The sequence below is a fragment of the Bombyx mori genome, chromosome 4, assembly GCF_030269925.1.
Source record: "Bombyx mori chromosome 4, ASM3026992v2".
NCBI classification, from domain to species: Eukaryota; Metazoa; Arthropoda; class Insecta; order Lepidoptera; family Bombycidae; genus Bombyx; species Bombyx mori.
In genome coordinates, this window is record NC_085110.1 from 9,143,828 (window position 1) to 9,156,120 (window position 12,293).

The 12,293-nt window shown below is 35.4% G+C and overlaps 2 protein-coding genes across 2 annotated transcripts; one reads left to right on the top strand and one right to left on the bottom strand.

The window, feature by feature from the left end:
- Positions 1-2,061: 2,061 nt before the first annotated feature.
- Positions 2,062-4,815, bottom strand: LOC101739341 (thioredoxin reductase-like selenoprotein T homolog CG3887). The gene is made up of 3 exons (XM_004921481.5): positions 3,572-4,815; positions 3,372-3,501; positions 2,062-2,451 (listed from the first exon to the last, which is right to left on the bottom strand). Exons 1-3 carry the CDS (start codon positions 3,715-3,717, stop codon positions 2,128-2,130), a joined length of 600 nt encoding a protein of 199 aa, XP_004921538.3. The 5' UTR covers positions 3,718-4,815; the 3' UTR covers positions 2,062-2,127.
- A 1,280-nt stretch (positions 4,816-6,095) lies between these two features.
- On the top strand, positions 6,096-10,580 carry LOC692914 (thioredoxin family Trp26; the record flags this gene model as incomplete). The annotated part of the gene is given in 4 exon segments (NM_001046757.1): positions 6,096-6,471; positions 6,543-6,664; positions 6,868-6,972; positions 10,353-10,580. Coding segments are annotated over 4 exon segments (615 nt in total). The 3' UTR covers positions 10,564-10,580.
- Between the last annotated feature and the right edge of the window lie 1,713 nt (positions 10,581-12,293).

Here is a 12,293-nt window from a genome sequence, read left to right on the forward strand (position 1 = left end):
AGGTGAGCTCACGGGGCTCAAACCGGAGTGTTGCTAACACTGACCCTAGCAAGAGCAGTACTTCGCAGAATCTACCACCGGATCGGAAACGCGACCCACTGAGAAGATCCGGCGAGAAACTCAGTGGGCTAAGGTTTTTACGGATGTTCCGTTATAACTACTGAACCATGCATCCGATTGACTTGAAACTTGGTATCCATGTAGAAAATGTACTTAATGGATACGCTAATATTTATATGAGTGTTGGACTCCCTACGCCAGTTGCGGGGGCGTTAATGATGAGAATCTTTGTGGGGGCGAGAAATAATAATGTTAATTTTTAATGCCCAGCGAAGCGGACGGGTACAGCTAGTAGTAGTCTAAAGTAGCGTCAGAACGCTATTAGACAATAGATAAAGCGGCGAATCATGATAATCGTAGCCGTCGCTAATTACATATCTGACCCAGGCGACAGGGTAATTCAAACTCGCCGTCGGCCGAAACATGTCAAGCCCCGGATCTAATCTCGGTGCTTTTAGGATCTTCAAGCACCGATCACCTTCCATATAGAATTACGCGATTAATGATGATGAATTACGATGAAAAGTTCGACGAGCGAAGTAACCCGTATACATACCTACTGAGTTTCTCGCCGGATCTTCTCAGTGGGTTTCCGCGATTCCGATCGGGTGGTAGATTCAGCGAAGCACTATTCTTACTAGGGCTTGTGTTTAGCAATTCTTTCAGAAGCTCACCTACCCGAGTACCTATAGCAGCAATAGTCTCTTAAGCTATTAGGCTATCAGGGAAAAATATCGAAATTTATGAGTTAATTCCTTAATCAATTTTGTCAAGGTTTCTCAAAGACCTTTAAAATACTTCAAATTACTATAATCACGATTCCTCTCATGAATGGTAATTATTTTCATAGCCTTAATTGTTGGTCAATTCAAGTAAACATTTTACTGATTTTCCCGTAGATTTATAATGTGTGACATTTAGATACGTTGTATATGAAAATTAACATTATTGTCGGTTATGAATATACATATGCCAAATATTTTTAGTACAAAATGATTTCGGGCAGTAAATCGAACCCGGACTTCGAGTAAAATAGTCAGAACGATTTAACAATAGATCACGATAACACGGTAACGATTTAATTTTCAAGTGGATGTAGGACAGCATGTCTTCAACGTCGCCGTGTCGAGTGAAAAAGATAAGATTATGATTGTCGTGCGTAGTTGTGTAGCCGTTTGGTGTGAGAAAATATAGACAGTACCTAATTTAATTTTCTTATTTAGATTTCTGTGGTATCAGGATCATGGAATAATTTCGTAGATATTGAAGGCCAAAGATTGAAACTGGGCATATAATAAAACTTGTAAAAGACAAAGACTCCAGGGAATAAATACATCCGTGTTTTGTCAATAATACAATATACTTCAGTTAGGTTTACTTCTATATTGAATATGTATACATGACTAATATAACTGAACCGTTGACTAGATGTGTCGTAGAACAAATAAATATACCTACCATGAATTCATGTTATAAATACTGCTTTAAATAAATCTTGAAATTACAACTAGTAAAGGTTTGCTTCTTTTAAAATGTATATATGTATTATTAAATATAGCGAAAATTAAAGTGAAAAAACATTTTACAATCTGGTTGGGGTTTACGAAAAAAGGATGTAGACGTGATTTGTGGCGTTACCAAGTTAATGTAGCTGGGAGAAATCAAAATGCCCCCACCATGCACTATTACTACGACATTTTTCAACTCATTGTGGTTCTGTTTTTATACTAGATTTGTTTTTAATAGCAATTGTTGTTGCATATACAAAATACAATCTCAATTACTCAATATAGTTAGATTTTAGAGTATGGAGCAGACAAATTATAACATCAACAGTCAATGTAGTAAACAATATGTAGGCTCAGATTTTAATCCCTAAACTTTCTATTAGATACAGCTGTAAATATATATTTAATTTACTTCTAGAAATTTTGCTAAATCTAACCATGCACCCCAATTTCAAAATTATAGGAAACTTGTACAAACAATAATAATTCCATGTGTACATTATATTTATAATTATATTAAAACTTAATCATCTTAAATACATATCCTGTAATTATATTTTTAGGATTGTACAAAAAGGTTTTTTGGGAGGTCCATTTTAGAAAACTGCAGGGTATTATCTATTATTTGAAACAATTCAGATGGTTGCGGGATTCTTCCAGTCTCTATTTTGGACCAAAGTGGAATGTTGTTAAGAGATATCTCAAAAGCTCCAGAGGATATTAGCTGTCCTTCAATCATATTTGCTAAAAAGAACATCATCATGCATGCATACAGCTTGTTTTCAAGGCACCAACTCCACCAAGCAGGTTGTGGTTTGTTCAACCAAGCAAAAATATTCACACCGCTGAGTATACACATGATGACCAACATTTTGCCAAAACCCTGAAAAATAATTATTAATAACAGTCTACATTTCATCTTGTTTCATTAAATCTGTAATACAGCTTATAATATTTTTGTAATCAGTTTTCTTGCCCAAACAACCAAATTACAAATTTATATGTGCAGTTGATTTATCACTTTATATTCAGGCTAAATTTTATAGTGGGCAGTAGTGGCCTATAATACAATCTAGCTTTTTGGGCCAAGAAGCAGTTATGTCAGCATGGATTCAGATTTGAGGGGTGAGACACCCAATACAATATAATTGAGTCGACCCCATGTCTGATGGTGGGTTGTAGCTTACATATTGTGATGTAGACATCACAGCCACTTATCCGACTGCGACAGGGCAACATAAAGCCACCGTTGTCCAAGACATGTCTTGTTGGATCCCTCGGATACACTCTCAGTGCTTTTAGGCCTCTCAAGCACCAGCGAACTAACCCATAGACACAGCTCACTCAGTCTCTTGCCGGATCTTCACAGTGGGTCACAATTCCATTCCGGTGGTAGATTTTAAGCACTAACCTTGCTAGGGCTAGTGTTAGCAAATTCTATTGAGCCAGTGAGCTCACCTAACCAGGTGTAGCTGTAATAGCCTCTTAGGCTACCAACGAATAGATAGGGAAAAAAAAATCATCACAGTTATGTAGACTTAACACAGTTGGGTGAGTTCACTCACTAATATAATAATATACAATAATAAAATTAAAATAGATGGGTTTTCAGAAGGTTTTTTAGAAATAAGTTATTTGACAAAAAAACGAAATAACTCTAAGAGTAGACAAGCTGAAGGGGCAAGCTGTATAATTGACAATCGCTGATGGGCAGATCAAGATGCCAGGCGCAATGATTGCAGAGTGTTCACAGTGTAGTGAAAACAAAGAAGAAAATAAGGTAATATATCCATTAATACTTACAATAATTCGTGATAGATACATGTTAAAACCAGGTGGGTCATAGTTAGCTCCAATGACAGAAATCTCTGGGTATTTTTGTTGTATAATTCCTGCATAGTCTTCAAATACCTTTTTGTAGCCACAAGAATAACTGAAAATTTTAGTAAATTATTTGGTATGCTTTCCTATCTTAAATGGTATGTTACATACCCATAACTTACCAGTAATAGATATTCATTGTATGCCCGACACTTGTACCAATTTTACTAATGCTGCCTTCATCACTATCAGCATTGATATGAGTTAGTGTAAATAATAAAGTACAAACGAGTAACATCGCGTTTAGGTAAAACATATTGTTTGACATACTGATATCTTTTCTAACCGAATTTAGTAGATAAATGGGTGAAGATCGTTGCTTTCGCAATGGTTATTCCTCTTTACTACGGAATATTTATTTTTAGGCGGCCGAATGTTTTCAATTTTGTAATGAACAGAAACAAAACGAAATACAAATCTATACTTATTGGCTTAAGAAATTTTAGAAACCACTGTTTGAGTGCCTCTTTAATTTTATTTTTTAAATGACATTTTTTTATTATCAAAGAGAATGTAATCAGCAGTGTCACCCCATTTGGCGTTTTGTAACTTGTTTTGTGATACTGTCATTTACGGTTCTTTTTTGACTTTTTGGTTTAATACAACATAAAAATACTTTATTCCGAAACCCATGCAATTGGTAGAGCGAGTAGACCACCTGAAAATATTATTATGGACAACAATGAATATGTCCTTTTCATTTATTAAAATCGATTTTTTGAGGATGAAATTGTAATTAATGGACGACCGGTTAGTCTGGAATTTTCCAAATGAGCAGTTCTGAATTACATACACCTGCTCTTATTTCAAAATAAACGAATCGGTAATTTCATAAATTTTATCCTAATACCTTTAGAGTAAAATGTAACTAAATATTGAAAATTTACATGAGAAGTTTGTCACATTTCAAAGAAGGCTCATAAAAACTCAATAGGAAAACCTTCTAAACTATGTAAACATTAATTAAATATATTTTTTTAATAAAAAAATTAACCATATTATTGTGTAATAACATATCAAGTAGGTACTAGTTACTAGACGGTAGACGTAATATTAGATATCTTTGTATTTCGAAAGAATGTAATAAGACTTTTTGGCGGGAGCGCGATGAGTGAAGTTGTGTGATTTGTTTTATTTTGTCTATTTAGTGTTTCTTCAGGTTTAAATGTGTAATAACGGTGGTTTGTTAACTGCTTCGTGGATTTCCGAAAGGCTTTTGATACCGTCAAGTAGTGGAAGCTGTGGTTGGTACTGACGGAAATGGGTGTACCGCAACATCTTGTACACACCATCAGACGTCTGTAGGAAGATGGCACGGCCGCTGTTCGTGTTGACAGTATTGACTCCGAACGCTTCAGCACACAGGCAGCCGTTGGGCAGGGCTGCATACTATCTCCTCTTTTATTTAATATATACACAGAGTATATAATGCGGATAGTTCTTGAAGATTGGGATAAAGGAATATCCGTTGGTGGTCGGAAAATATCAAACTTGAGATACGCCGATGATACTACCCTCTTGGCGTCAACCAGAGACGAAATCGAGGTGCTGCTTCGCCGGTTGGAGACCACAGCGTTGGATTTTGGACTTGCGATCAATCGTGATAAGACCAAAATGATGATCGTAGATCGGGCTAACATCAACCAACCGGAAGTCCAACATATAGCGGGATGCGAGGCACTAAATAGCTATGTATATCTAGGTTCCACTCTCACCAACGCTGGAGGCTGCGAAGATGAGATCCGAAGACGTTGCGCCGTGACAAGATCCTCAGTTGAGAGGCTAACAAAGATTTGGAGAGACCGTAGTATAACCAAAAACACAAAAGTTCGGTTAATGAGATGCCTGGTCTTTCCAATATTTCTGTATGGGGTTGAGACGTGGACGCTGAGGATGCAAGACCGTCGTAAGATTGACGCACTGGAAATGTGGTGTTGGAGACGTCTCAGAATTCCGTGGACCGCGCACCGTACCAACATTTCGATCCTGAAAGAGCTCAACATCAAGGAGAGACTATCGTCAACAGTCCAAATACGAATCCTCAAGTTCTTCGGGCACATCCCTCGAAATGAGGACTCTATTGAGCGGTTGGTGATGCAAGGAAAAGTCGAGGGCAAAAGATCTCGCGGACGATCTCCAACACGATGGACCGACCTCATAAAAACTGTGACTCACACAAACATAAATGATTGCTCTCACTCTGCGAAACATCGTGCCACATGGCGTCGCATCGCGAGAGCATGGGTATCGCCGGATCCGACTGATGCATGACCACGACCACTCTGTCAAGAGTGTACGAATAGGAAGAAGTTAACTGTTTAATATTTGTCAAAGTGCACAAATGTGAGAAAATGAAACAAAGCCGCTGGACGTAACTTCTCGGGATCCTCCAAAAAGTCCACTGAAAAAATCTCAGTAAATGACCACCATTTTACTGAGATTATATTTCATTCCATCTCATCTTATTTCATTTCATTTAATTTCATCCCAGTTGATTAGTGTCTCAAATTAATCATCTTCATTTCATTTCACTCCATATTATATTTTTTTATAAAAATAAGAATATAAATTAAAATAATACTTGACCTAAAGGTCTTAAATACCGGGTCATAAATTATGACCCGGTAATTAAGACCTTTAGGTCCATAAAATCCCCTAAAAAAAGAATTTAATATGTGTATATACGGCGCCTACTTATTGTTTCAAAAATAAAAAATCGCCAAATTGTGGTGTAATTTATATAAGTTCAAAACAAGTAAAACATAAAACACACAGCTGTCGATGGTATTTTGGGATAATCGTAAAATTTAACATCCTAAAGTTTACTTAAGAAATTCTTACTAAAATGTCTCATCATCATTGTAACCATGACCATGATCACGGTAGTGTTGAAGATATTGGTATACAATACAATCTTCATGAAAAGATTGATTTGGACCACTTGGAATGTTTGAACGAATCCCTTGAGGGTTCGGGTAAAAGTGTTTTTAAACCTTGGGACAAAAGATTGGATAGAAGCAAAGCAAGTAAAAATGCACATATTGTTTTTTTTTTAATAACATGACTTTATTGATTGATAGTGATATTTTCCAGTTTGTTGAAAGTGATGCTGATGAAGAACTGTTGTTTAATATACCATTCACTGGAAATATAAAACTTAAAGGAATAAAGGTTGCATCAGAAGATACAGATTCACATCCATCAAAATTAAGATTGTAAGCGCATAGAAATATAATTAAATCAGGAGTTTTTTTTATTACCCTTGTAGGCAGAACGAGCATATGTCTCTCAAAATATTAAATCTAAAGGAATAGAAAATAGCATTATTATTAATTACCATTGATGCCAAAATTTATTTGTATCTATTTAAAAATACATAAGTTGATATTTCTAATATATTGCATAATTGGATTTTTAGGTTTAAAAACAGGCCAAATATGACTTTTGATGATGTTATGATTGAACCTGATCAAGTATTTGAGCTACAAAAGGATACAGATGGAATACTTGAATACTGTCCAAAGTAAGTGTGAAACATAAAACTTAAAACAATTAGGACCTAGCCAATAGTTTGTTGTAAAAATATTATCTGTTTATGAAGTGATGTGGATATACGCATTATTTACTCAAGCATTATTCTTGATGTTATTTATAATTAAGTAGATAAATACAGAATACATAATTTGAAGTCGTCGCGGCCTAACGGATAAGACGTCCGGTGCATTCATGTTGAGCGATGCACCAGTGTTCGAATCTCAGGGGATACCAATTTTTCTAATGAAATACGTACTCAACAAATGTTCACAATTGGCTTCCACGGTGAAGGAATAACATCATGTAATCATCAAACCTGCAAAATTATAATTTGCGTAATTACTGATGGTAGGACCTCTTGTGAGTCTGCGCGGGTAGGTAGCACCACCCTGTCTATTTCTGCCGTGAAGCAGTAATGCGTTTCGGTTTAAAGGGTGGGGCAGCTGTTGTAACTATACTTGAGACCTTAGAACTTATATCTCAAGGTGGGTGGCGCATTTACGTTGTGGATGTCTATGGGCTCCAGTAACCACTTAACACCAGGTGGGCTGTGAGCTCGTCGACCCATCTAAGCAATAAAAAAAAAAATATATATATAGAAAATTTAAGAAAAATAAAATATATATAAGGCCAAAACTTAGTTGGCTTTCTATTTCCTTCAAGAAGTCCTATCAACCCTGTTGTTGATGGTAATAAGGGCATAAAATATACAAAATGGAATATCATGCTTGAAAAAATCTATTAGGGGCATTAAATTTGTTTTGTATTATAGTTATAATCACGGAATAGATAAATAAGGTTGGAAAGGCCTTTGCTCTAGTTTTGTATTAGAACCAGTGTCGCCGCTTCATCCCCACTATTTTATTTTCTACACATACACATACTATGATTACAAGTATTTCGCACACAACAAAAACACCCACACATAAATCTCAGGACAGATATTCATTCGCAAACTAACACAAAACACCCGTAGGCATACACACTCACACACGCAAAAAGGCAATAAAAATGTTCATACACGCTAGTGCTTGATAAAATCGATATTCTTTATCGATAAATTATCTGATGAATGAATGGAGAAAATGAAACATGAAATAAATATTGAAAAAAAAAACTATTTTACTTTTATTAATTACAAATAGTCACTGTCCCTGAAATAAAACGTATTTGTTAAGCAGTTGGCGCTTGCTATTAATTGCGAATGAATTTTTCAAAACTAAGTGTATTCTGATTTTTTTTTATGGTAAAATCATTTTCAGTAAAATGTTTAGAGCAAATAGTACTCGTCTTTGTCTCCAGTTTCCTCTACCTGTCAAGACAATACATTGTTCCCTGGCGTTAGGTTCTTTAGGAAACCTAAAATTTTTAATTTACTGCATAAGTCAAATAGCATTTTACTTAGATTTTAATACATCTTAGACAATATAGTAAATACCCGTAAATGAGAGGTCTACATGTCCCTTTATATTATACCTTCACATTAATTCAATGATAATAATTCAATAATAATAATACACATTTATTTTACTCAAAATACGGCTCACTAAGAATATACAAGGTATAATTAATTAAATATAAAATAATGCAAAAATTATCCACGTCAAATGTAAATATAGTCGAGAATTCTGTCGATGATTTTATTTCACCACATGGTCACCTCACTATCGGTAAACTGCACCACGGCCAATCAGGGCAAAGGCCGAAATTTCAAAGATTGAAGTGTAGAGAACGCAATGCATGTAGTACATTGGAAGCTGACTTGGTCATTGCGTTCATTGGGCGAGTACACATCGCGCAATGTATGCTATTTGAGTCGTCTATTATCAAAGGTGGCAATCTGTGCATTTGGATAAAAAAAAATTATTGATATGTCAATTCAGATTGATTTGAATATAATCGTCTCCTTCAAAGAATACGGTTCAAAACCTGCATCAAATAAAGGTTAATAGTTAACCTGTTATTTATCTAAGATGTCGTTCCGAAGAGTTTTGTGACTTCCAATGGAATACAAAGTCAATAATTCGTTTTTCTGATTTACCAATCATTGTCCAAAAGTCAGATTGCCGGCTTTGATAATAGACGACTCATTTATAACTTGCTGCAATAATATTGTTAATGTTTGGAATTTCATAATGCTCCGTATATTTTTATGTTTTAGACAAATAATATTGTAATTAAATGGTAATTTCGACTTACCGATCGAAAGATATGCCTCCTCGCTCTATACTTGAGGTCTGATTTTTTGTTTTACAAGTTATAATTGCACAACACGGCACTATAAAGCGGAGATCTGTTCGCCAAAGTAGTCCGAAGCGCACTAAACGCGGTGAATGAAAGAATCGGTCGAGTTATGATTGTAGAAACATAAGTGTGGCACGCTTGCCCCGCCTACATTACCATTCCAACCTTATTTATCTATTCCGTGGTTATAATACACATCAATGCTATCCAAGGATATTTTGTATATTCTTGTTCTTAGTTTGAAAAGATTCTGCACTAAAAATTTAGTTGCTGAGCTGAGCTGAATTGGATGATTAGAAAAAATAAATTAAAAACAAATGATTCGTGCTACGTACCTTAGTTTTGAAATTTTGTAGCATCAATTTAAAGTTTTAAAACAAGAGCAGTTAATTAATACATCTGTATATATCATACAGTGAAGTAATTTAATGAGAGAAGAAATTTTACCCCTATCGCTACAGCACTGCACTCTATTAGAGTGACATCGCTAAATGGTGCTGAATGGTCCACCATACCATTGGAGCTAGTGAGCTACAACTTCAGGAAGTTCATTCATACGACAGCGGGTTAATTAATTAATTTTGATCAACACTATGACAGTTTGAAAGTATTGTAACCATCTGGTTATGTTACTAGTGACACTAGCACCTAGTACTAGTAATTTACCATTATCGACTAAAAATGGACCAATAATTCACTCTCATGCACTCTGAACTAAATCTTATAGACATGCTCCAAAGAAGTCCTTTGAAGATTTTTTCTGCAATAATTGTCACTGAACAGCAATTTTTTGGCTTCATAGCAGGACATACGACATTAACCTGTGGTAATCAAAGCATGAAAAACCGTGGCAGTGCTACGTAAACGTTATAGCCATTTCTGAATATTTTATTTTTTATTTTTATTGCAAAATTTACATCATCATCATCTTTAACGTTGCAGCCTACGGTATATCTCCAGACTCCTCTATTCATGACTTTCTCCTTCCAGTTCTTAACAATTTAATTAATTCTTAATTACTTGCTCTACACCATCTAACCATCTATGTTTCGGACCATCACAACTTCTGCGGTCATCCAGTTTGCCATATAGTTTATTTAGTCTGTTGTTTCAATTTGATTTCAGGATTGTTACATTTTCTTCAGTATCACATCTAACAATGCACTTTCCAAAGAACTTTGGGGCAGAAACAACAAAAATTTATTACATTGGATTAAAAGGAGAATGGACACCTAGTCATAGGCATGGTGTTACCTTATGCTCATATGAGGTTATGCCCAATCTAGATGATCATAAGTTGAAGCACTTAGATTCTGTAGCCAGGACAATAGAATAAATAACTTTTACTTTAAATATTGAGCATTTCTTATTAATTTCCTTAACCTTTAGTTTTATTATCTGATCTAAAAAGAAAACAGACACCGATAAACATAGTTACATACAGTGGTGGTCATATAATTAGAAACACTACCAACGATCTTTGACATTATGTAAGATACTTCACCGTATTCGTTTTTATTTTGAAATTAAACAATAAATAGGACAACAATATGTTCAACGATTTATCGTTTATTATGCCGGCCACTGACATGCGCGCAAATATTCGTACATTGTACGAATGTTTGCGCGCATGTGAAGGGCCGTCAAACATTCATTCGCAAACCTAGCGGCTGTGCAAATGGGTTCGCATACTCAATTTGCGAACCCGTTTGCGCTTCCTCCTACACTTGTTTACGAATGTCTCACGAATTTCTCCTCCTTTTTAATTCGTCAATAGAACATTGAAGAGAAAGAGTTTTTAATTCTTTCCCAGACATCATTAACAGCCATGCTGTTTTTATGGGATTTCTTTTGATGAAGATACGCTACACAGTAGACGTCACGAACTATGAAAATGGCGATACGTCCGTTACCTTCGCAATCGTCGGCACAACTGGGCAAGCGAATGTGTGGGAGACTACGCGAAGGTTCGAGGTTCGCACGCTTTGATGTCTGTTAAAAAACCGACACAGCTTGGAAAACCACGAATGCAGCGAAAACTTTGCATAATCATTCGCAAGTGTCGTCCTACACTTGTGGGTTTGCATATTCGTGCGCATGTGAGTGACCGGTGTTAGAAAAACAATATAAATCCCACTACACAAGTGCAGTTTCAATATTTCATTACCGACAAACATTTAAATGAGTTTTAAGGTATGAACAATAATGGTCAACCAACAATATATTTTTTTTTTATTGCCCTTGTAGGCAGACGAGCATACGGCCCACCTGATGGTGAGTGGTTACCGTCGCCCATGGACTTCAGCAATGCCAGGGGCAGAGCCAAGCCGCTGCCTACCGCAAACAACAACACAAAAGTAGATCTACATCTAATTGATAGTATTTGTTTATATATGTATATATTTATGATATGTATATGTATATATTTATGTAAACGTATTTATTTAAGTACAAGTATTTGTATCTATAAATATTATGTAGGTATGTTATATATAAACATATGTTTAGGTAATATCACCTTCATACTACACCTACCAAGGTTCATCTCTGCACTTCCCTAAGGTAGACTGTTAGAGAATGCCTATGGCATTAAGTCCGCCTTTATACTTTCTAGTATAAGAAGCTATAAATAAATAAAGAAATCAATAAATAAAAGTATAAAAAACAATATTTTTTTAAGTATTAGTAATTAGTATTGTTATTTACGAAATTGGTACTATCCACAGTCTACCAATAGTTATAATTATTATTTAGTGGCGTATTCCTTATTTTCAACTAGCGACCCGCCCTCGCTTCGCTTCGGAAACATTTTATTATTGATAGGCGAAGCCCGCCATGTTGCGCGTGGTACGACAATAACTGCGGGTGACGCCGCGGGGCGAAGATATTCTAAAAAAAGTAGCCTAAGTTACTCCTTATATCATCAGCTATCTATTAGTGAAAGTATCATCAAAATCGGTCCAACCGTTCTAGAGATTAGCCGGAACAAACAGACAGACAGACAAAAATTGTAAAAAAATATATTTTGGTGTATGTACCGTATATATATTATTATTCATATTATGC

Coding starts and splice junctions, on each gene's coding strand:
- LOC101739341 (XM_004921481.5), bottom strand. CDS start 3,717: ATGTCAAACAATATGTTTTACCTAAACGCGATGTTACTCGTTTGTACT. Junction 3,502..3,571: donor ACAATGAATATCTATTACTG/GTAAGTTATGGG, acceptor TAAAATTTTCAG/TTATTCTTGTGGCTACAAAA. Junction 2,452..3,371: donor TGTATCTATCACGAATTATT/GTAAGTATTAAT, acceptor ATTATTTTTCAG/GGTTTTGGCAAAATGTTGGT.